Here is a 23,979-nt window from a genome sequence, read left to right as displayed (position 1 = left end):
GACATCTGAGGCCATGCTGCCCACAGCAAAGATGGCCGACTGTTGAGGAGGGGCAATGGCTACAGAGGAAAGAGCCCCGCCCCAGCTTCCTCCCCATCTGCCCTGCCCGAACCCTCATCCACACCCACACACACAGTCCTGCTGCCCCCTTCGGACTCCCAGCTCCTGAACCTGCCCCATGACCATGGGGGAGGGGCACTGCCTCCCCTTCCCCCCCCCAGATCTTCAGACCCCCCCCCCAGCTCTGACTCTTCCGGGGGGGCAGCTGGATGAGATAGACTCCCCCCCCGGCCTGTCCACCTCATGGGGGAGGCTAGGGGGCACCTGAAGCCCCCCTCCCACTTTGGCTCCCCCCTCACCACACACACACACACACACACACACACACACACACACACACACACACACACGAGCAATGGGCAGGGCCTGGAGCCTGTGGCTAAATCAATCTGAGCCCATGGGGGGGGGGTTGGGGGCAGGAGGCTGAGATGCTCTGGGAGGAGGCGCATGGGTCAGATGCCCCAGGGATGGGGGGGCAGTAAGCACCAATATTCCTGTGTTGGGGGGGGGTGATCTGTCTTGGGGGGGGCAGATGCGTCTTTGGCTCAGTGGGCAGAGGGGCTTGTGCAGGGCGGGCGGGGGGTGGACAATTGATTCCCCTTCACACTGCCCCTCCAGTGCATTGTGGGAAATTTTGCAAAACCCCCCCCCCCCCCCCCCGCCGGCCTGATGGAGATTCTGGAAACGCTCCCCCCTCCCCCAAGCTTGGGAAGGGCTTTTCACCGGTACATGTCAAACCAATCAGTGCATCTTACCCGGCAGCTCGCGCTCATTAATCCCATCCTGCAGCGTGGGGAAACCAAGGCACGGAGCGGCACAGCGACGCCCCCGCGCTCCCCCGCTGGCGCTGCAGAAGGAATTTGGTTGCCGGAACAAAGGCGGAGGCCGGGCTAAGCTGCGGCAAGGGAAGAGTTCCAGGCGCCAGCGACTTCATGAGACGCCGGCGAAACCAAACCACACGGGAGCTTTGGCTGACGTTTGTTAGAAAATTTAATGGCTAAAATGTCAATGCTGCACGCGGGGCGCAGGCCGCTTTCCCTGAGACGCTGGTGGCTGGCCACCGATTTCGGCAAGTGGCCACCAGTTTGGGGCAACGTTCGGTTGAAAAGCCACGACTGGTTTCCAGAACCACCGAGCACTCACGATTCGGCGGCGGTGGCGGGGGGGTGTCTCAGGGCAGCTCTGGCGTTGGGAGTCCTCAAATTAAGCCACCTCCCCCCGCAAAATAGTCAGTGGTCACTTCTTTAAAGTTGTAAGCCAACGTTTTCAAGGCCACTAGATAAAGAGATCAAGTCCTGGGGGGGAGAAAAGCCCCAACGCCCAGGGGGCCTGGGGTGGGGGGGGTGAAATGCCCCAGTGCCCCCTGCTGGAGATATCCCGACCTCGCCTGCAGAGCTCCGCAAAGCCCCGGGCGTTGTACCGAGTTGGCCACAGGCCGACCTGCTCCACCCCAGAGCCACCAGCCCGAGTTGCCAGCGGTGGCTATAGGAGAACGCAGGTGTCGGTGTGGCGTGGCGGCGAGTGGGCCGGTGCAGCAGAGGGGATCTCGGCCCATGGGCCCGGCTGGGTCCTCCCTGCAGAGGGGACTGGCTGAGCCGGATGGCAGCGCAGCAAGGGGTCAACAGGAGAGCCGATATCTCCACCCGAGCCAGGGCGCCCGGCGTCTGGCCAGCCCCGCTCGGGGGTCACTAAGCCACTGGCATCTGGAGGAGGGAGGGGAGCCGGGGCCACCCCTGGGAGCTGCTTAGCAGGCGAGACGGCCTGGCCTGTGGATGGCGCTGCAGGGATCGGGCCCACAGGGGATCCCACGGCCGCTGACGTGCCCTGATTCGGACCCAGGGCTCTAGGGACCGGCTGTGCCCGAGGGGCATCCCCAGCCCCGGGGTGGTCTTGGAAGGGAGGCACCAACTGGACCCGCTTGAGCCGGGCCTGGGGTGGCCCCGGTGCCGCTGGGCACAGGGAGGGCGGCTCTGGGGCTGCAGAGGGGGCCGGGGGGACCTCCTGGGGGGGAGGGTACACGACTGGGCGAGCAGCAGCACCAGGATCACCCAGGGCGGGGGGGGGCTCCGCCCCAAGCCGGAACCATGAGCTGCTGCCCAGCCCCGATGCCGGGAGAACCACGGGGGCGCTGGGCACCAAGACAGGTAACTCCCAGCTGGGTTCAGGTCCGGCGGCCTCTGGGCGCTGCAGGGCCTGGGGGCTCGGCCCCCATCTCGGAGCCACGAAGGTGGGAGGGGGCTTGACTGGGACTCTGGGGTCCCCAGCCGGGGCGGGAGCTGTGAGGACTAGAGGGATCTCGGCTAGGGTGGGAGGGGGCTCAGCTGGGGTGTCGGGGTCCCCAGCTGGGGAGGGAGCTGTGAGGACTAGAGGGATCTCGGCTAGGGTGGGAGGGGGCTCAGCTGGGGCGGCGGGGTCCCCAGCCGGGGCGGGAGCTGCAGGGAAGGGAGGGGGCTCAGCTGGGGTGTCGGGGTCCCCAGCTGGGGCGGGAGCTGCAGGGAAGGGAGGGGGCTCAGCTGGGGTGTCGGGGTCCCCAGCTGGGGCGGGAGCTGCAGGGAAGGGAGGGGGCTCAGCTGGGGTGTCGGGGTCCCCAGCTGGGGCGGGAGCTGTGAGGACTAGAGGGATCTCGGCTAGGGTGGGAGGGGGCTCAGCTGGGATGTCGGGGTCCCCAGCCAGGGCGGGAGCTGGGGGGATCTCGGCCAGAGTGGAACAGAGCTTGGACTGAACGTGGGGGTCCCCAGCTGGGTCAGGAACAGCAGGGGCAGGTGGGGGCTCAGCTGGGTCGTCGGGGTCTCCAACCAGGCCAGCAGCTTCTTGTGGGATCCACAGGGCGAGACCTTGAAAAACAAACCCAGTTCAATCCCACTGACAGAGCCTGGTGCCACCCCCACAGCTGAGCCGCTCCCCTGCCCCTGCCCCTGCCCCTGCCCGCGGGGTTTGGGTCTGCCAAGCTCAGCGCTAGACACTGCTTGGACTGGTGGGGGAGCTCCCTCAGCCGGCAGCGGTTGGAGGGTTTTATCCTCTGAGCCAGACCGACCAGCAGGGGGCGACAGAGTCCCGTCCCTGCCCTCGATGTGCCACCTGCCCCAGTGCATTCTGGGAAATGCCCAGCGTGCCTCAGCCAGTGGGATGCAGCGCAGCACCAGCGATGCATGCTGGGAAATATCCCACCCCGCTGTGCATTATGCCCCAGTGCATTCTGGGAAATGCCCAGCGTGCCGCAGCCAGTGGGATGCAGCGCAGCACCAGCAATGCATGCTGGGAAACAGCCCGCCCCGCTGTGCATTATGCCCCAGTGCATTCTGGGAAGGTCTGGGCTGCTCCGGGGTGGGCCGCACAGCAAGCGGGCCCAGCAAGACATTGTGGGAGACGTCCCACCACAGGGATTGCTGGGAAGGAGGAGGACTGGCTGAGCCAGTCACAACGGGAGCCTCTGGCCTGAGGCTGGGCGGGCCCGTGGCTGTGGGCAGGCCCCATTCCTACACCCACAACAGAGTGGCCGATGGTTCGGGGCCCAGCCTGACCCCCCCGCCCCATCACACCCCCCTTGGGGGAGACCCAGCCCCTCAATATCCCCCCCACACCATGCAAGGCAGCTGCCCTCCCTTCCCCCCGTTACGTACCAGGCTCTGCCCCGGGGGGTTCGTCGGGGTCCACTGGCAGCAGCAGCATCTGCACCCCGCAGCCCTGCATCCTCACCACGTCGGGCATCTGCGCCAGCCGCTGCTTAGTGGAGGCCGTGCGGCCCAGGGGCAGCGGGTGCTGGTGGGCGGCGCTGTACGCGGCACGGAACTGGAAGAGGGACATGCCCTCGGGGTGCCCGGCCAGGATGGCCCCCACCTTCCGCTTCAGCTCCCTCAGGTCCTCAGGGGGCTGGGCCCCGGACTCCTGGGTCCCCTCCTCTGCTCGCAGAACCAAGGGGGCGCTAGCAGGCCTGGCCCCGGACTCCTGGGTCCTTTCCTCCGCTCGCAGAACCAAGGGGGCGCTGGCAGGCCTGGCCCCAGACTCCTGGGTCCTTTCCTCCGCTCGCAGAACCAAGGGGGCGCTGGCAGGCCTGGCCCCAGACTCCTGGGTCCCCACCTCTGTTCGCAGGCCTGAGCAGGCGCCAGTGGGCCGGGGTGGGCTCAGTAACCAGGCTGGGAGGCGGGGGTTGGCCCCTGGGGACTTTCCCAGCTTGCCCAGGACGGCGGGGGCACGGAAGGGCTCTCGGCCCGAGGGCAGGCTGGGAAGCAGAGGCTGGTTGGTGGTAGCACTGGGCAGCCGGCGGTTGAGGCAGTCGGTGGCGGGCGGGGGCGGGCGCTCTGCAGCATTCGTTGGGAGGAGGCACCTCTTGGAGCCGGGCAAGGGGCGGGCACTGCCAGGGGGCAAAGATCCAAAGCCTTTCTTCTGCCCTGGGGGGGAGAAGGAGGGGAGTGCCGTCAGGGTGGGTAACAGGCACATGGCATCCCCCAGCATGCACTGCAGTTACCGCTCTGCCTGTATCCCGCTCCGGACCAACCTGGACTTTTCCCACAATGCACGGGAGCAAAGGCGGGTTTATGCCATGGGTGAGTTGGGGGGGCACCCCCACAGCCTGCCCCACAGCCGGAGAGTCAGACAATAAGGAAGCCAGGTCTCGGCTACCCCCAATGGCTCCATGGAGAGCTGGGGGCAGGGCTTTGGCCTGTGGAATGGAGTTCTGACCCGGTCCAGGGGGAGTTCTCGCCCCAGTTCTGGGAGGGGAGTGGGGCCTAGTGGTTTGAGCAGGGGGCTGGGAGCCAGGACTCTTGGGTTCTCTCCCCGGCTCTGAGTGGGATTTATTGTCCTGTTCGTCCTCCCCACCGTACCTGTCCCCAGCCAGACGATACACTTGTCTCCCGTCTCCGGCTGCCTGTACTTCAGCGCGGGCAGGTGCCTCTGCAGGTATCCGAGCACGTCCTCCTTGCCCCGGGAGCTCACAAACCGCTTCAGATCCAGCCCGTGTCTCTCCAGCATCAACTCCTGCACCTTCTGCAGCCGCAGGCCAGACTTGTACTGGCGGAGCAGGCACCTGAGCAGCGTCAGGACCTCAGTCGCACCTGCACAGAGGCCGAGGGAAGAAAGATCGGCAAGGTCAGGGGTGGGGAATGGGGCCTTTTCCCCTCTGGGGGGCACCAGCTCCCATCCAGCCCCAGGGCAGGGACTGGCTGGCTCAGAGGGGCAGGGAATGGGGCGTGGGGCCTCTCCCCTCTAGGGGGCGCCGGCTCCCATCCAGCCCCAGGGCAGGGACTGGCTGGCTCCAGGGGAAGGGATGAATCTGAGTTTCCCACGTCCTAGGTTGGGGGGTGGAGAGGGGAGGAGACCAGCTACGCCCCACTTCTGCCAACACAAAAGCTACAATTCCACTATCCTCCACTAGGGGGCAGCCCCTACACACCTGTTCACTGGCCTCTAGCTATTCCCTAGATTCTGGCCCATTCGGATCCGCACCCCCCAACCCCAGGATCCAGGGTGATCGGTTTGGCCCGTCGTACACACCCGGGCGGGGCGCGTCGCCCGATCCTATTCACCGTTAACAATACTCGCACCGATGGCCAATTGATCCGGCGGGAATAAGGTTCTTGTCCCAGAATCAGGCTAATACCAAGGAGTTCGAAATCGTGGCGGGAACCTCGGGGCGTCTGGCAAGGACCCTCGCACCGGGGGCAAAGCAAAGCCGCGGCGATTTTGAACAAGATCAGCAATAAAGCCAGAAAAGCTCGTAACGAGATAGGAACAATACACTACCGGAGATACCTGGAGAACCTCCTCCTAAATCTGCATGCTCCCACCCTTCCTCCAGGGCCTGGTGGGCAGAGACAAAGGTCTGATGGTCCAGGTTCCTCAACGCTCCAGAGGGACAGCAGATAACAATCGAGAAGAAGGCTCAAGGGACGGCTAGCTAGGGCCAACCACCGTGTGGAGGGGGCTATTACAGGGCCCGAGCGCTACCATGAATAACCCTTCGAGGGGTTGCGAGCGCTTTGGGGGACAGGATTAAAATTCAAAATGATCTGGACAAACGGGAGAAACGGTCTCAAGTCAACAGGATGAAATTCAATAAGGACCCATGCAAAGCGCTCCACTTAGGAAGGGCCGATCAGTTGCACACATACAACATGGGGAACGACTGCCTAGGAAGGAGTATGGAGGAAAGGGATCTGGGGGTCAGAGTGGATCACAAGCTAAATGAGTCAACAGTGTAACGCTGCTGCAAAAAAGCGACCATTCTAGGCTGTATTACCAGGAGGGTCGTAAGCAAGAGACGAGAAATAATCCTTCCGCTCTACTCTGCAATGACTAGGCCTCAACTGGAGTATTGTGTCCAGTTCTGGGCGCCACATTTCAGGAAAGATGTGGACAAACTGGAGAAAGTCCAAAACGAGGAGCGACCAAAATGATTCAGGTCTAGAAAACATGAGCTAGGAGGGAAGATTGAAAAAAACAAACCAGGTTTGTTTAGCCTGGAGAAGAGAAACCTGAGAGAAGACGTGCTAAGTTGTCAAGTCCATAACAGCCTGTTGCAAAGAGGAGGGAGAAAATTCTCGTTAACCCCTCAGGACAAGAAGCAATGGGCTTACATTGCAGCAAGGGCGGTTTAGATTGGACTTTAGGAAAAACTTCCTGTCAGGGTGATTAAGCACCAGAATAAATCGCCCAGGGAGGTTGTGGAATCTGCATCATCGGAAGTTTTTCAGAGCAGGTGTGATAAATGAGGGGGGGGGGGGCGGGCAGTTCCCCTTTGTGGACACCCAGCCAGCCAGTTGGCTGTGGAATCCCTCTCGGTGGTTGTTCTCTACCTACGTTTCCTGTAAAGCGTTAACAAGCCGGCCGGTAAAAGGAAAGCAGTGGGCACCTGACCAAAAGAGCCAACTTCCCTTTGTCTGCGTTGTGTTTCTCCGGGAAAGAGGGGAACGGGGGAGCAGACGCTTTAAACCAGGTATGAAAAACCATCAGCTCATCCCTGAAGACTGCTTGTCTGAAACCCCAGAAAGGTAAGTACATTCGGGAACGTCTAGGAAGACGCGATTAGGGTTATTTCTTTTATTTTTGATTGGCTCCGTGCTAAACCCAAATGTGTTTTGTTTTGCTTGTAACCGTTAAGCTGGACCTCAAGAAGGATGTTTAAATTTTGTAAGGGTTTTTTTTTACATCTAGCACTAGCCTGAGTTCCCAGATGTATTTGTTTTTCTTTTTGTTTTTAATAAAAATTTACCTTAAGAACAGAACTGGATTTTTGTATCCTAAGAGGTCTGTGCGCCTGTTGTTTAATGAGCTGGTGGCAAGAGCTGATTTCCTTTGTTTTCTTCCTCAGCTCGTCCCCAGAGGGGTGGGGGGTGAAAGGGCTTGAGGGTGCCCCAAAGGGAGGAATTCCCAAGCGCGCCTCTCTGGGTTTCAAGAGGTTTGCATTTGGGTGGTGGCAGCAGCTACCCAGCCACGGTCAGAGAGAAGCTGTAACCTTGGGAGTCGAATACAAGCCTGGAGCGGCCAGTGTGAATTTTCTGAATCCTTGCCGGCCCCCACTTTCCTCACCTGAAGTGCCAGAGTGGGGAACTGGCCTTGGCAGCAGGTTGGAAAACACCTGTCACGGATGGTCTAGATAATACTTAGTCCTGCCATGAGTGCAGGGAACTGGACTAGACGACCGCTCGAGGTCCCTACCAGTTCTAGGATGCATTCGAGTGCTCGGCCTTCCGTGCCCAAATCTAACCTCCTCACCCTTCTCGTCGGGTGCACTTATCCGATAGGTGGGGCCCTACCGTAGTCACGGGCGTGAAAAACTTCACGGGTCATGGACCGTGAAATCAGACCTGCCCCGTGAAATCTGGCGAGGGGAGGGGAGGGGAGGGGAGGGGAGGGACCGGCTGATGGCATTTCAATTCATCACCGCACCAGTCACCCCTGGCTCCAACGGGTTTTGCGGTTACCACTTCCCTGTTCCTGCCACGGCAGCATAGAGGCAAGTGTGGGGCCGTTTGTCTATGGGATATGGGCCTGTAGGTTACAGGTGAATAGAACATAGACAACACAGCCCTATGGGCTACTCCCCTCGCCCCGGCCCAGCACAGCCCCCTCACTTCTCTCTAGGGTGCCCAGACATCCCAATCTTAGGGGTTTTACCCTCCAAAAGTTTCCTGATTTTTCACATTTGCTATCTGGTCGCCCTACCTCTCTCCAGCGCAGCGGCAGGCTCTGGGCCCTGGTCCCCGGCGTCCCAGCTGTCGGCCGCCCCTGGCTTCGGGGGGGTGCCGGCAGCTGCTTCCCCAGGACAGGAAGCTGCGTGGGGATGCGGGGACCCTGGAGAAGGCAGAATGGGGCCTTCACTGGCCACCCCGAACCCCGACATGCCAGCCCCCGCCCCGGCCTGCCAGGGGTCGATTGGGGGACGGACAACGGGGCGACAGGGCAGAGCAGAGCGAGTCAGGGTCCCAGGTTGGCGTCACATTTTGCTGCCCTTTGGCCTTTAGCGGGGTGGAGGCTGGGAGCCAAGACTCCTGGGTTCTATCCCCAGCTCGGGGAGGAGAGTGAGGTCCAATGGTTAGATCAGGAGGGGCTGGGAGCCAGGACTCCTGGGTTCTACCCCCAGCTCGGAGAGAGGAGTGGGGACTAGTGGTGACAGCAGCGGGGCTGGGAGCCAGGACTCCTGGGTTCTACCCCCAGCTCGGAGAGAGGAGTGGGGGCTACAGCAGGGGGGGCTGGGAGCCAGGACTCCTGGGTTCTGGCCTCGCTCTGGGCCGCACTCCCTACCTCTCTGGAGCTGGACGATGCAGTTGTTGCCCTTCTCTGCGCCCCGGAGCGTGAGTCCCGGGACGTCCCACAGGAAGGGGACCACGCCCCCGTAGCCACTGGCCTGGCTGAAAGCCTCCAGGTCGGCTCCATGCTTCCCCGCCAGCAGCTTCTGCAGGTTCTTCACCCGGATGCCAGAGGGGTAGGGGGCCAGGACGCCCCGGATCAACGTCTCCATGGCGCCGGGCTTTGCCCCCCGACGCTGGGCCTGCGTCCGCCTCGCTGGGCCCACGGCGCGCGGCCCCCCCGCCTCAGCAGGCTGGGAGGGGGAGGGGGCAGGGGCATTGACAGCAGCATCTGAGGAAGAGGGGAAAAGAAACAAAAAAGACCCTCAACGGAGTGAGAACACGAGGCCCCCACGGGTCCACCTCCGGCCTGCGGGCACAGGCCCCCCCACGCATCCCTCAGCCTGGCATGGCCTCCTCACAGCCCCTAAGCCCAGCCGTGCCCTGCAACCCACCCCCAGGAACCCCCACCCCCGGGCACATGCCCAGCCGTGCCCTGCCCTCCCCCCAAGCACAGCCCCTCGCAGCTGTGTCCTCCCCCACCTGCCACACCGGGCAGGGCCCCAGCTGCATCCCCCGCCATAGGCCCAGCTGCCCGGCACCCCCCCCCCCCCGGCCGCTTGCCCACCTACCCGCGTCCAGCCGGGCCAGGCAGGCGTCGCCCTTGTCCGGGTCCCGCAGCCAGAGGTGGGGCAGAGCCCGGAGCAGGCGCAGGGCGTCCCCGCAGCCCCGCTGACGGCTCAGCTCCTCCAGGTCCAGCCCGCGCTCGCTCCGCAGCGCCTCCTTCAGCTTCCCCACCTTCAGCCCCAGGGGGAACCGGCCCAGCACGTCCAGCACCCAGGCCGAAACCTCGGCCAAGCCTGCCACGAGACGGGGGGCGGGCTGTGAGAGCCCGCGCCAGCTGAGAGCCACCCCCCTCCCCTGCCATGGGGCACCCTCTGCGTATGCACCCGGCCCTGGGGGCGAGGGGCCGTTCGGCAGCCCCCGGGCCTGAGTCCCCGGGCATCCCCAGAGCGGGGGCAGGGCCCAGGAGAGCACCCCACATGCTGCCCCCCACAGCTCACAGTCCGCTGCCAGTGTGTCCCCCCAGCCACCCCCTGTACCCTGGCCACAGGCTCCCTCCATCCCCAGCGCCCCCACAGCCCCCCCAACATAAACCTGACAGCCCCCCAAAGATGTCCCCCACAAATGGCAATGGTACCACAAACCTAGCCCCAGCCAACACAGCCCTACAAACACCCCCCCCCCAACAATCTCCCGCCAACACGCCCTTCTCCATAGCCCCCCCGCCCCCCAGAGATGGGCGAGGGAAAGAGACCAGCCGCCGAGCCCCACAGAGCCCTTTGCCAGGGGGCAGACGGGAGCTCAGGCTATGGGGTGATGGGGGGGTGGCGTTGTGGGGGCCTGGCTTGGGCTGAGGCCTCCCCGCCCAGGCTCACGCCCCACACGCGGCGGCCTCACTGCGAAGCCGGCTGAGCTGCTCACCAGGCGTCTCCCCCGGGGCTCCCGTCGGCCCCCCGTCGGCAGGGGCATCGGGTGGGGGGCTGCTGCTGTGCCGGGCCGATGGGGGAGCAGGGTCTGGGGGGGGCTGCGGGGCAGGAGGTGTCACAGCCTCACCTAAAGGAGGGGAGAAGAAACAAGAGCAGCTCAGTGGGAGTGAAAAGACAAGTTCACCCGGCCCCCACACGTCCCCCACCCACACCTCTCGCCACCGGCCACGTCCCCCTTCCCCCCCAGCTCCCTCTCCCAGGCACAGCCCCCTGCCCTGCAGCAGGCAGACCCATGCCTCCTACCACCAGGAACAGCCTCCCCACACCCCATAATCTCCTTTGTGCCCTGCTAAACCCCCCCAAGGAACCCCCACTCCCTGGGCACATGCCCAGCCATGCCTCACCCCTCCCCACCCTCCAGGAACATGCCCAGCCGTATCCTAACCCCTCCCACATGGACCAGAGCCCCCCTCCCAGCCACGTCCTCCCCCCACTTCCACGGCCCCAGCTGCATCTCACCCCAGCTCCCACCCAGCTGCCTTGCACACACACACCCCCGGCCGCTTGCCCACCTACCCGCGTCCAGCCGGGCCAGGCAGGCGTCGCCCTTGTCCGGGTCCCGCAGCCAGAGGTGGGGCAGAGCCCGGAGCAGGCGCAGGGCGTCCCCGCAGCCCCGCTGACGGCTCAGCTCCTCCAGGTCCAGCCCGCGCTCGCCCCGCAGCGCCTCCTTCAGCTTCCCCACCTTCAGCCCCAGCGGGAACCGGCCGAGCACGTCCCGCACCCAGGCCGAGACCTCGGCCAAGCCTGTCACGAGACGGGGGGTGGGGGAGCTGTGAGAGCCCGCGCCAGCTGAGAGCCCCCCCGCCCCGCCATGGGGCACCCTCTGCGTGTGCACCCGGCCCTGGGGGCAAGGGGCCATTCGGCAGCCCCCGGGCCTAAGTCCTCGGGCGTCCCCAGAGCGGGGGCAGGGCCCAGGAGAGCACCCCACATGCTGCCCCCCACAGTTCACAGTCTGCTGCCAGTGTGTTCTCCACCCACCCCCTGTACCCCGGCCACAGGCTCCCTCCATCCACAGCCCCCCCACAGCCCCCAACCTGCTCCCTCCATCCCCAGCCCCCCATCCCAATCTGCTCCCCCATCTCCCCCCCAGATCTCCACCCCACCAACCTGCTCCCTCCATCCTCAACCCCCCATAGCCCTTCCACCCCACCAACATGAACCCAACAGCCCCCCAAAGATGCCCCCCAGAAATGGCAATGGTGCCACACACCCAGCCCCTGCCAACACAGACCCCACCCCCAGCCATCTCATTCTAACATGCCCTGCCCCATAGCCCCTCCTCCCCCCCCAGAGATGGGCGAGGGAAAGAGACCAGCCGCTGAGCCCCACAGAGCCTTTCCTGAGGGGGCAGACAGGAGCTCAGACTCCAGGGTGATTGGGGGGGCGTTGGGGGGCCTGGCTTGGGCTGAGGCCTCCCCGCACAGGCTCACGCCCCACACACGGTGGCCTCACTGCGAAGCCGGCTGAGCTGCTCACCAGGCGTCTCCCCCGGGGCTCCCGTCGGCCCCCCGTCGGCAGGGGCATCGGGTGGGGGGCTGCTGCTGTGCCGGGCCGATGGGGGAGCAGGGTCTGGGGGGGGCTGCGGGGCAGGAGGCGTCACAGTCTCACCTAAAGGAGGGGAGAAGAAACAAGAGCAGCTCAGTGGGAGTAAAAAGACAAGTTCACCCACCCCCAAGCTCCCACCACTGGGCAAATCCCCCTCCCTGGCCAGCTCTCCCCACCGGGCACGTTCTCCCCCCCCCGCCCAGCTCCCCTCACCAGACACATCCTCCTCCCCCCCAGCTCCCCACACCGGGCATCTCCCCCTCCCCCCCCCGCAGCTCCCCACATCGGGCACCTCCCCCTCCCACCCAGCTCCCCACACCAAGCACCTCCCCCCGCCCCCACCAATGAGCACCTCTCCTCTCCCCACTGGGCACGTCTCCCTCCCCTCCCCCAGCTCCCCCACTGGGCACAGCCCCCTACCCTGCAGCAGGCCCACCCATGCCTCCCCCCACCAGGAACAGCCTCCCTCCACCCCATAATCTCTGTTGTGCCCTGCAACACCCCCCCCCCACCAGGAACCCCCACTCCCTGGGCACATGCCCAGCTGTACCCTGCCCCGTAGATAAATCTCTGTATTAAGCATCCTTGCATAACTGTGTATCGTTTTCATCATCTTCATATGGCTCTGTATTGTGCCTCTTCATATAACCTTGTACTACGTCTTTCCAGATATAACCTCTGTTTTCATACAACTTTGCTATGGGAACTTTGTACTAAATCCTTATACAGAAACTTTGTACTGAGCCTTGGTATAATGTTATAGCCCCTGGGGGTAGTTCAGGTAGGACACAAGTGTCTTTTCCTTAGGAGCAGAACAAGATACTCCCTTGAGCAGGGGGTTGGACTAGATACCTCCTGAGGTCCCTTCCAACCCTGATATTCTATGATTCTATGAAGATCTGCCACCTTTTAATCAATTGCCCTGTTGAACGAAGGAGGTCTGACTGAGGAAGGCAGCACCTCCAGACAGCTGCAACCCTTGGAGAGGGGCTGGAAGCCAGACCCAAGAACAATAAAACTTGTCAAGGGGGCTCGTTAAAGACGATCAGACATACTGAGGGCCTTGGGAGTTAGGAGCCAGCACCTTCCTTTGAAAACACCCCCCTCTTTGAAATAAACGTGGAAGCATTAAGCCAACACCCAGAAGGAGGCACCACAGATGACATAGATCTTCTTACTGTATTTTCCACTACACACATCCAACGAAGTGGGGTTTAGCCCATGAAAGCTTATCATAGAATATCTGGATTGGAAGGGGCCTCAGGAGGATTGTGACGAAGTGGGGGGTTTTTCTTGGTTTTTCTGTGTTTCCCAGGGGGTTGCATGCACAGGGGGTGGGACTCAGTGTCCCTGGGTGTTACTGGTTTAATAAGGTGAAGGAGTTTGTTGGTACAGAGGAACGGAGAGGGACTCGGGACCCTGGCCGATGGCCTGGAGGATGGAGACCCCAGAGACTGGTGACCCGGAGACCCAGCTGGGCATCAACCCCTTCAGGGGCTGAGGCCCGGGGGGTCCAAAGCAAGTGAACTCCCTGACGCGAGAAACAGACGTGCTAAGGCTCAGAGAGGTGCAGCTCCAGGAGGTGGAGGGGCCTGACCCTGGGAGAGAGTGGACCCCTGAGAAGGGCTGTCGCACTGGAAGGGGCACCACCCACGGGTGAGTCTGTGACAAGGACATCTAGTCCAACCCCCTGCTCGAGGCAGGACCAATCCCCAATTTTTTTTTTATTTATTTATTTAGCCCCCGATTTCCGAACAGCCCCCTCAAGGATTGAACTCACAACCCTGGGTTTAGCAGGCCAATGCTCAAACCACTGAGCTATCCCTCCTCCCCAAATATGTGCGACAAGTACTCAAGTGTCAGAGGGGGAGCCATGTTAGTCTGGATCTGTGAAAGCAGCAAAGAGTCCTGTGGCACCTTATAGACGAACAGACGTATTGGAGCATGAGCTTTCGTGGGTGAATACCCACTTCGTCGGACAAGTGCGCCTCGTTCTTTTTTTAAGATGACCAACTGACACAGACACAGACATTGATCTGGTGCAGATTTGCATGAGAGGGGAGCTGCTATAAATGGGAGGGGTCTTGCAGAGGACCCCCCCCCCCCGGGTCTCGTCTTGCCAACATGGGAGCATCGATCCGGATCGGCAGAAGTTCGGCTCCACCCCCTCCCCCATCTAACTCACCTGGCCAGTGCAGTGAAGGGGAGCAACACGTTGGTAACAACAACAAGATGGAGTGTGCTTGTGTGTGTGTGTGTGTGTGTGTGTGAGAGAGAGAGAAAGTGCATGATCGCTTCTCGGCCTTCTGGCTGGGAAAGCATTATCTAAAGTTGTATCTCATATGCATGTGACACCGTGCTGATTGATAGATGTGTTACCAATAAACGTGGCTTTGCCTTATCTGCCCTGAAAAGCTCCTGTGCAGGACTTCGAGTACAACACCCCCTCCCACGCAGACCAGGGGCCCCCCAGCCACGTCCCCACCTTCCACGGCCCCAGCTGCATCTTACCCCGCTCCCGCCCAGCTGCCCCCCCGCCCCCCGGCCGCTTGCCCACCTACCCGCGTCCAGCCGGGCCAGGCAGGCGTCGCCCTTGTCCGGGTCCCGCAGCCAGAGGTGGGGCAGAGCCCGGAGCAGGCGCAGGGCGTCCCCGCAGCCCCGCTGACGGCTCAGCTCCTCCAGGTCCAGCCCGCGCTCGCCCCGCAGCGCCTCCTTCAGCTTCCCCACCTTCAGCCCCAGCGGGAACCGGCCCAGCACGTCCCGCACCCAGGCCGAGACCTCAGCCAAGCCTGCCACGAGACGGGGGGTGGGGGGCTGTGAGAGCCCGCGCCAGCTGAGAGCCCCCCCCCCCCCCCCCCCCCATGGGGCACCCTCTGCGTGTGCACCCGGCCCTGGGGGCGAGGGGGCGTTCGGCAGCCCCGGGCCTGAGTCCTCGGGCGTCCCCAGAGCGGGGGCAGGGCCCAGGAGAGCACCCCACATGCTGCCCCCCACAGCTCACAGTCCGCTGCCAGTGTGTCCCCCCAGCCACCCCCTGTACCCCGGCCACAGGCTCCCTCCATCCATCCCCATCCCCCCACAGAACCCCAACCTACTCCCTCCATCCCCATCCCCCCACAGCCCCTCGCACCCCCAACCTGCTCCCTCCATCCCCAGCTCCCCAACCTAGTCTCTGCATACCCAGCCCCCCCGACATCCCCCTACCCCACTCCCTCTATCCCCAGCCCCCCCCCACCCCCACCAACATGAACCCGACAGTCCCCAAAGAGTCCCCCGCAAATGGCAATGGTGCCACACACCTAGGCCCCGCCAACACGGACCCACAGTCTCCGCCTCCCCCGACAACACCAGCCATCTCCCTCCAACATGTCCTGCTCCATAGCCCCCCAAGATGGGCGAGGGAAAAAGACCAGCCGCTGAGCCCCACAGAGCCCTTCCCCAGGGGGAGGACGGGAGCTCAGGCTATGGGGTAATGGGGGGTGGTGTTGTGGGGGCCTGGCTTGGGCTGAGGCCTCCCCGCCCAGGCTCACGCCCCACACGCGGCGGCCTCGCTGAGAAGCCGCCTGAGCTGCTCACCAGGCATCTCCCCCGGGGCTCCCGTCGGCCCCCCATCAGCAGGGGCATCGGGCGGGGGGCTGCTGCTGTGCTGGGCCGATGGGGGAGCAGGGTCTGGGGGGGGCTGCGGGGCAGGGGGCTTCACAGCCTCACCTAAAGGAGGGGAGAAGAAACAAGAGCAGCTCAGTGGGAGTGAAAAGACAAGTTCACCCGGCCCCCATCCCTCCTCTACCCCCCCAGCTCCCGCTACCGGGCACGTCTCCCTCCCTCAGCTCCCCCAACTGGGCTCGTCCCTCACCCCCAGCTCCCCCCACTGGGCATGGCTATCCCTCGTATTGGGAACAGGCCCAGCTGCTCCTTCCTCCTTTCCTTCCATATTTTTTGGTCAAAAGGCTGAGGAGAAAAGCATCAAGTCTGCAAAACAAACAGAAGGGAAAAAAAAAAAAAGAGACATTTTTGTCCCCACAAAAGGCGCTAACAGAGTCCCCTTGATGAAGAAAACTGTGGGGAACGGAGGCTTTCATCAAACATCGGAGATAAAAAAAAACACCTTGAGTTTGTCCGAAAAACCCTGAGGCCACGTCTACACTACGGGCGCCAGAGCAGCGCAGCCGGGGGGGCCGCGTCTGCGGCGCTGTAACCCCGCCGCACCGATTCCAGCACCGGAACGGAGCTTTGCTGGAGGAGCTCCGCTCCCCGAATAACGGGAACCACGTCGACGGACACATTCTCCCTCTGCCTAGTCGAGTCTACACTGGGGCCAGGGTGGCGAGGCTGCGGGGCTCAGGAGCGTGGTTTGTTCACACCCCTGAACGCCGCAGCTCCATCGACCGACGTTTTACGGGTGGAGCAGGCCCAAGGGAACTAAATGTCCCCGTTTTTGAAGAAAACTGAGGAAGAAATGAGCAACTCTTGTCAAAAAATGCGGCGGGAAAACATTGCTTTTGTTAATAATCCGAGAGAAAACCATTGCACGTGTCAAAAACCGTGAAGGGGGGGGAGTAATTTTGGTCAAGACAATGTGAGAAAAAAGGAGCGGCTTTTCTCAAAATAAAAACCAGAGAAGGGGAAAAAGTCGCTTTTGCCAAACAATGTGAAGTAAAAAAGTCACTTTTGTCAAGAAAACAGATGGGAAAATGTCATTTTTGTCAAAAAAATATGGAGGGGAAAACCTCACTTATGTCAAAAATCAGAGAAAAAATGGCTGATGTCAAAAAAGAGCGAGGAAAAAAATAGTCGCTTTTGTCAAAACAGGGGGAAAAGTCACTCGTCAAGAAAACATGAGGCAAAAAGGACTCACTATGGTCCAGATTTTCCATAGAAAATGTCAAGTTTTCAGTGAGCCGTTTCAATTTAGAAAAAAGTCACTGCGGTGCCTCATGGGAGTTGTAGTTCAGATGCCTTGCGACTGCCATTCACCTCTACAGCCCAGGCTCCCTGGTCGGACTACATCACCCACAATGCACCATAGCTTCTATTCTTGGTGGCGGGAGGTGGTGCATGATGGCAGTAGGACAGTGCATTGTGGGAGATGAAATCTCATGGGGGAGGAGGCCCAAAGGGCCATATAGTACGTTTGGCCTCAGAGGAAGATGCAGGATGCCCATTGCTGTCAGCAGTGGGATAACCTGCCCTCATCCTACCCAAGACCAGTTTGGCCCTGACGCCTGGACCCCATCCCTCTCTCCTCACCCTTCTGAAGCTGGACAAGACACTTTTCCCCTCTCTCCAGCCCCTGCAGCCTGATCCCACGCAGCCTGGTCAGATAGTCCAGGGTGCTCAGATATCCCTGTTGCTGGCTGAATTCCTCCAAGTTCACCCCGTGCTTCTGCCACATGGCTTTCCTCAGGCTGAAGACCCGCAGGCCATTGGGGAAGGAGCCCAGGGTGCTGCAGAGTAGCGGCAGGGGGTCTGTGATGTCTGGAAAGACAGAGACGCCATGAGAGATACTGGGCAGCAGGATACAGACAGGACATTGGACATGTTTTCCCAGCATGCACTGGGGCAGACACAGCTGGGTGTGGAGAGGCCAGTGTGCCATTGGCCAGGGGCTCTCTCCACATTCAGGAAGGGGGCCGGGCTACAAGAAACCATCTCCCCACTCACTCTTCTTAAAGGTACAGCTCAGGACACGACACTTCTCTCCCTTCTCGGGGTTCCAGAGTTCGATACCCGGCATCTCCTGCAGGAAGGACACGACTCCCCGGTACCCTCCGTCCCGGCTGAATGCCAACAGGTCCACCCCATGCTCCTTCCGCAGCCTCTTCATCAGCGGCTTCACCCTCATACCCTTGGGGTGGCATCTCAGGGTGTTAGAGACGTGAGCCAAGACTTCACCCAAGTCTGCATGGAGGGAGGGAGACGGCGGAGCTGAGCAACAGGAAGGAGAGGCCCTCCAGCCCACAAGACCCCAAACCTATGTCCTTGGAGAGCACCACTCAGAGAGACAATGTGTGGACATTGGCCAGGTTTTCCCAGCAAGCACCAGGACAGAGATGGCTGAGTGGCAGGGTACAGACAGGCCATTGGCCAGGTTTTCCCAGCATGCACCATGGCAGTCACGGCTGGGTGTTAGGGTATGGACAGGCCATTGGCCCCTTTTTCCCCAGCATGCCCTAGGACAGCACCTGCCTCCTTAGGGAGGGGCATGGAGGGAGCAGCCTCTGGATCCGATCCAGCCCTCAGCCTCTCTGCTCAGCCTGTTCTAACCGGACCGAGAACCAGCAACTCATAACATGCAGGATCCTGACTACCCAGAATCCTCCAGAGTGGACAGTCCTACCTTCCCCGGGGGCCTCACCTGGATTTGTCTTGGATGTCGGGGGTACGTCTGTGAGATCCAGGCAGGCAGCAGCCACGGGGGGCAGCGCGGGATCGGGGGCTGCGTCAGGAGGGGCGTCCACGTGGGGCCCGGTCCAGAGCTCGGGCGAAGGAAAACCAGCAGGATCCAGAGGTGGTAGAGGAGGGGTAGATCCAGCTGGGAAGAGAAGAGGGGGGAAGGTGGTAAAAAATAAAAAAGAAAGAAACAGAAGGAAGGAAGGAGATCAAAGAGAAGAGAAACAACAACAAGGAAAGAGAAAACTCGAGGGTAAAAAGAGTCATTTTGGCACCAAAACAACAGGGGGAAAAAAAATCATTTTTGTAAAAAATGAGAACGAGTCACATTTATCCAAGAGAAAACGCTCAAAGCCAGTTGCTCCTGTCCAAATCTTCCACAGAAAATTTCAAGTTTTCATTAAAAAAAAACAAAAAGTTTCCATTCAGAAAAGTTGCCGGGGTGCATTATGCCCCCCCGTCCCCCATTCTACCCTACAGCAGAGGCTCCGTGATCCATGAGACTGCATCTCCCACAGTACACCGGGGTCCCCACTCTTGGGGATAGGAGGCTGCGCCGTGGGAGATGCGCCGTTGCTGGGGAGCGTGACGCAGACGTGCCCAGACAGGTATATTTACACCTGCGTCTGGCCACCCTCCTGAGACGTCACGAAGGGGGCATGCGGCTGAAAGCTAAGGGCCGGCCGATCCTTGCGGCCAGCGAGAGGCGTTTGTATGGGAAGGAGTTTAAGAGATACCTAAAACGTAGGATATTACGTTCCGAAACTGCTGGAGGTGAAGCACTCCCCCCCCCCCCCGAGGCAGGGCGGGACTCGGCTAGCTCAGTTGAGAATGAGAACAATCAGGTATCTTTCCACCCAGCCCTGCTGCGGTCACAAGCTGGAGCAGGTCCACGCCCGAGCGTTTACAAAGAAAAGAACCTCCAAGAAAAGACTCTGAATAGGGGACCCTCTGGGCTGAGCTGAAGGTAATGAAACACCTTGATTACGAAAGCCTGGGACTGTAGGGCCAGAAAACTGTCCACTTAACTGCATCTCTCAGGGGTGTGAGGGCACCTCCCTAGTGTCTACACTGAAGCACTGTAGAGTTTCAAATGTAGACACACCCCATCCTACAAGAGAAGAAGAAATGGGCACAAGATGGTATGTTACGGAGGAGATACTTTGCCAGCGTGAGTGCCTCCTGAAATCCCAGCTCTCCAGGCCGGACAAGCGTTGTACGGACCGACCTTTGGGTGAGAAATACCTCAGTAGACAGGAAAAAAAAAAAAGACATTTTTGTAAAAAAATGAGATTGAGTCACTTTTATCCAAGAGAAAAAGACCCAAAACAGTCGTTTCTGTCCAAATCTTCCATGGCGGTGATGGATGGGTGGTAGAGTATGGACAGGCCATTGGCGAGGTTTTCCCAGCATGCACAGGGGCAGAGACAACCAGGTGGCAGAACACGGACAGGTCATTGGGTAGCTTTTCCCAGCATGCACTGGGACACCATCTGCCTCCCTACAGAGCAGCAGTGGGAGCTCAGCCTCCATGTCTGATCCATCCCAGGCTGAGACCCAGAGACACACAACACCAGGATCCCAGCTACCCACAATTCCCCAGGCAGGCAACAGCAGCGACCCCCCACCCCACCCCACCCCACCCCACCCCAGACGTCACCTGGATTTAGCCTTGACATCAACCAAGGCGCACCAGGATCCAGGTGAGCAGCCGCCACCAGGGGGTGAATGAAATCAGGGGCTGCGTCAGCGGGGGCATCCGGCGAGAGGATGTCCCAGGGCTCGGCCGAAGGAAACCCAGAGAGATCCAGAGGTGGCTGTGGGGAGATGGAGCCAGCTGGGAAGTGAAAACAGGGAAGGTTAGAAAAAGAAGGGGGAAAAAAGAGAAGAAAAACCAGAGACCAAAAAAAAAAAAAAAAGGGAAAAGGAGAAAGAGAGAGGGGAAAAAAGAGACGTCAATATCTGTGTAATGAACTCTATTAAATCATGTGGAACACGTAACTCTTCTCTATTGAATAGTGTTCTAAGAAAACACCAAAGGGAATTTTTCAGCTTTCGGTGCACGTCTTGTCGACGCCGGTTTCAAAACTTGTAACAAAAATAAAAATCGGAAAGTTGGTTTGTGTCGCCTTGGCCTGCAGAGATAACAGGGCGAAAGCCAAAAGGGTGATTCACTAGCCCAGGGGCCGGCAACCTTTCAGAAGCAGTGTGCCGAGTCTTCATTTATCACTGATTTAAGGTTTCGCATGGTGCCAGTAATAGATTTTAATGTTTTTAGAAGGTCTCTTTCTATAAGTCTATAATATATAACTAAACTATTGTATGTAAAGTAAATAAGGTTTTTAAAATATTTAAGAAGCTTCATTTAAAATTAAATTAAAATGCAGAGCCCCCCGGACCAGTGGCCAGGAGCCGGGCAGCGAGAGTGCCACTGAAAATCAGTTCGCGTGCTGCCTTTGGCACGCGTGTCATAGGTTGCCTACCCCTGCACTAGCCAGACCTACGCCTCCCTGGTAAAACAGACGAGGGAGCGCGAATCATGCTGGCCACCCAGTAACGCCGAGAGGAAAAGCCAGCACAACCCGTTGTCAGACGCAGGAAAACACACGAACGCAATGAAAACCCAGCGTTCATTAAGACGCATCGTAACAGTGAAAATAAATTTAAAAAGGTACCAAGCAACGTGTTAGCCAACTAAGGGAAAAAAACGCATCCATTCAAAGAATTTTATGCCAGCATGTCTGGAATTATATTTAAAATACGTTGGTGGAGGCGGCCGTTTCAGTGATCTGCGCCTGCCTCGTGTCACAAGACACGGGGGATAAAAACGCTGGGTTTGACCAAAGGAGAATAAAACAATGCAAGACTTACACCAGATCGGACCGGCTTCAATCTAACACCAGCAGCACCAGCTACCTGTGCCCTAAGGCTGAATGAGTCATCGTCGCGCTACCCTGCTCTATCGGCCTTATTTCCTTTTTACGCTTAATTAAAGTAGTAACATATCCTCCTAACGTGTGCATATTAAAGCGCAAAACTGGTTCAGCTTAGTAATTGGTGTGGACGGTGCTTTCTGCGGCCAAACGCATCACATGCCCCTTTGCTGCCAGGATAACAGCCTCCTACTGCTACCAGTCACCAGACCTCCTCCTTTAGCTCCAGTGGCAAAGCTCTGTGCTCTTGGTGCCAAACATCCCGAGTTCAATCCCTCCTTACCTTCCCCTGGCATCCCCGGCTGCCCCCGGGAAGAATTGGCGATGACCAGAGCCCCTCCATCCCGCAGCAAGCCGCTCTCCCAGGAGTCCAGGCTCTCGGCTGCCGGGATAGAGGCACAGAGGTCCCAGTACACTGGGCAGTCGTGCCGGAGGAAGAAGGGAAGCGGCACGAAACCTGCATGTGAAAAGCAAGAACCTCTGTGAGCCAAGAGAGGCCCCCACCCCGCACCACCCCTAATAAGGCAAAAGCTTGTCCTAGCTGAGTGCAGGACTCCTGGGTTTCTCCGATCTCCCCTCGCAGCCGGTGCTGACCCCCAGTGTCCCAGCATGGCACTAAGGCGCCCGGAGCAAGAGGAAGCAGGGTGGGGGCTCAGCAGGGAGCGCTCTCCCCTGGCAGGCAGCGCTGGCCCCAAGGCGGCTCTGGGAGAGGAGTGGGGGCAGCTGGGAGCCAGGACTCCTGGGTTCTATCCTGGCTCTGGGAGGGGAGTGGGGTCTAGTGGTTAGAGCAAGGCTGGGTGCCAGGACTCCTGGGTTCTATCCCCAGCTTGGGGAAGGTGTGGAAACAAACCCTGAAGGTTTCAGCAGAATTCTGCCCATCTTCGGGGGGAGGGAATACACAAGGGGCCCCAATCCCCAGCCCCACGGCAGCCCCCCACCCTCCCAGAATACACAGGAAGCCTGATCCCCAGCCCTGCCCCCACCCCAGGATACACAGTCAGACTCCAAAGTCTAAAAAAATATTTTCGGTGAGTAGCAATTAAAAACAGACCAGAGAGAGCAACTAACCCTAAACTATATCCATGTAACCCCCTGTATCCAGGAGTGGGAGTTCACACTGACACCGGGGGTGGGGGCTGAGATCAGAACCCGGCTCTGCCCCCAGCACAGTCGGGGGTGACTCAGGATTGACCCCGAGAGGCTGAGATCAGAACCTGTCCCTGCCCCCAGTGCAGCAGGGGGTGACTCCGGATTGAGCCCGGTGGGCATAGAGATCAGAACCCAGCCCTGGCACCAGTGCAGTCAGGGGTGACTCCGGATTGAGCCCGGGGGGCTGAGATCAGAAACTCTCCCTGCCCCAGTGCAGCCGGGGGTGACTCCGGATTAAGCCCGGGGGACTGAGATCAGGGTCCGGCCTGTACCTGGCTCGCTCGATGGCTGCAGGGGCGCAGAGCCCGGCCTCTCGGGGTCCATCCCGGGAGCCTCTGGCCCGGGCCCAGCTCCGACTCCTCCAGCCAGCCGCTCGCTTCCGATTTCGCCTCCTTCCAGCCCAAGTCGGGGGGGGGGGGGGGGAGCCCCGGACGCTCCCATTGGCCGAGGGGACTTTTGAATGAGGAAGCGGTTTCCGCTTGCCCGGCCCCTCGCTCCTCCTCCCGGAGCTCCCGCCCCAGCGCTTGGACTCCTGGGTTCTCCCCCTGGCTCCGGGAGGGGAGTGGGGGCTAGTGGGTAGAGCAGCGGGGCTGAGAGCCAGGACTCCTGGGTTCTCCCCCTGGCTCCGGGAGGGGAGTGGGGGCTAGTGGTTACAGTGGGGTGGGGGCTGGGAGCCAGGACTCCTGGGTTCTCTCCCTGGCTCTGGGAGGGGAGTGGGGTCTAGTGGGTAGAGCAGGGGGGCTGAGAGCCAGGACTGCTGGGTTCTCTCCCTGGTTCTGGGAAGGGAGCTGGGTCAAGTGGTTAGAGCAGGGTGGGGGCTGGGAGCCAGGACTCCTGGGTTCTCTCCCTGGCTCTGGGAGGGGAGTGGGGGCTAGTGGTTACAGCGGGGTGGGGGCTGGGAGCCAGGACTCCTGGGTTCTCTTGCTGGGAGCCACACTGACCCTTTTCCCTAAAATACTGAACTTTAGGAAAAACAAATACATATGCACATGTACCCGTCCACATCATTGTCCTTTATTTATGTAGGGTTGGGGGGGGTGTTTTGTTGGGTTGGGGGGGGGTTGAGTTGTTTTGCTTTTTGCAGACTCAGTAATAAAAAACTTTGTATTTATCACTTTTCTCAGCAAGCCCCAGGACAAATGAAGCCGTGGATGGGGGTGGTCGGAGGGGGAGGCAGCAGGGGCCATGGGGGGGGAGTCCCACCGCTACACAGCCAGGGGCCAGAGACCGTGGCCGGAGCCGGGCCTCAGTGCTTGAGCCCGGAGCTGTGGGTCGGTGCCCGAAGCCCCCCGGCTGGAGCCTGCCACTCAACCACCCCAGAAGTGAAGCCCGAGCCCCCCAGCACCCCGCCACCCCCGAGGTGGGGCGAAAAGTCCCTTTGCTCCCGCAGCGTTTGGCCCCATGTGTCTCCAGAGGTGGTGCAGGACGATGCACCCGGGAGCAGGCTGGCACGGTGCCCACTTCCCCCCTCCGCTCCCGCCGGAAGAACCAGGCTGGCGCTGATTAATTCTTAATTTCTTTAATCACACGGAGTGTTACGACCTCTGAGCTCCCCAGATGGGAGCTGCC

The 23,979-nt window shown here is 60.6% G+C and overlaps 1 protein-coding gene across 1 annotated transcript; it reads right to left on the bottom strand.

Moving 5' to 3' along the window:
• Positions 1-1,542: 1,542 nt before the first annotated feature.
• Positions 1,543-22,778, bottom strand: LOC123350563 (proline-rich protein 36-like). The gene is made up of 17 exons (XM_044989195.1): positions 22,683-22,778; positions 21,545-21,718; positions 19,989-20,165; positions 18,294-18,470; positions 17,600-17,836; positions 17,186-17,413; positions 15,515-15,646; positions 14,503-14,730; positions 11,873-12,004; positions 10,913-11,140; positions 10,332-10,463; positions 9,479-9,706; positions 8,803-9,138; positions 8,224-8,352; positions 4,884-5,114; positions 3,681-4,448; positions 1,543-2,894 (listed from the first exon to the last, which is right to left on the bottom strand). The coding sequence occupies exons 1-17, from the start codon at positions 22,732-22,734 to the stop codon at positions 1,543-1,545; spliced, it is 4,941 nt and encodes a 1,646-aa protein (XP_044845130.1). The 5' UTR covers positions 22,735-22,778.
• Between the last annotated feature and the right edge of the window lie 1,201 nt (positions 22,779-23,979).

Source organism: Mauremys mutica, chromosome 15 (assembly GCF_020497125.1).
Source record: "Mauremys mutica isolate MM-2020 ecotype Southern chromosome 15, ASM2049712v1, whole genome shotgun sequence".
NCBI classification, from domain to species: domain Eukaryota; kingdom Metazoa; phylum Chordata; order Testudines; family Geoemydidae; genus Mauremys; species Mauremys mutica.
The sequence above is the reverse complement of the archived record's forward strand: the minus strand, read 5'-3'. Positions and strand labels throughout refer to the sequence as shown.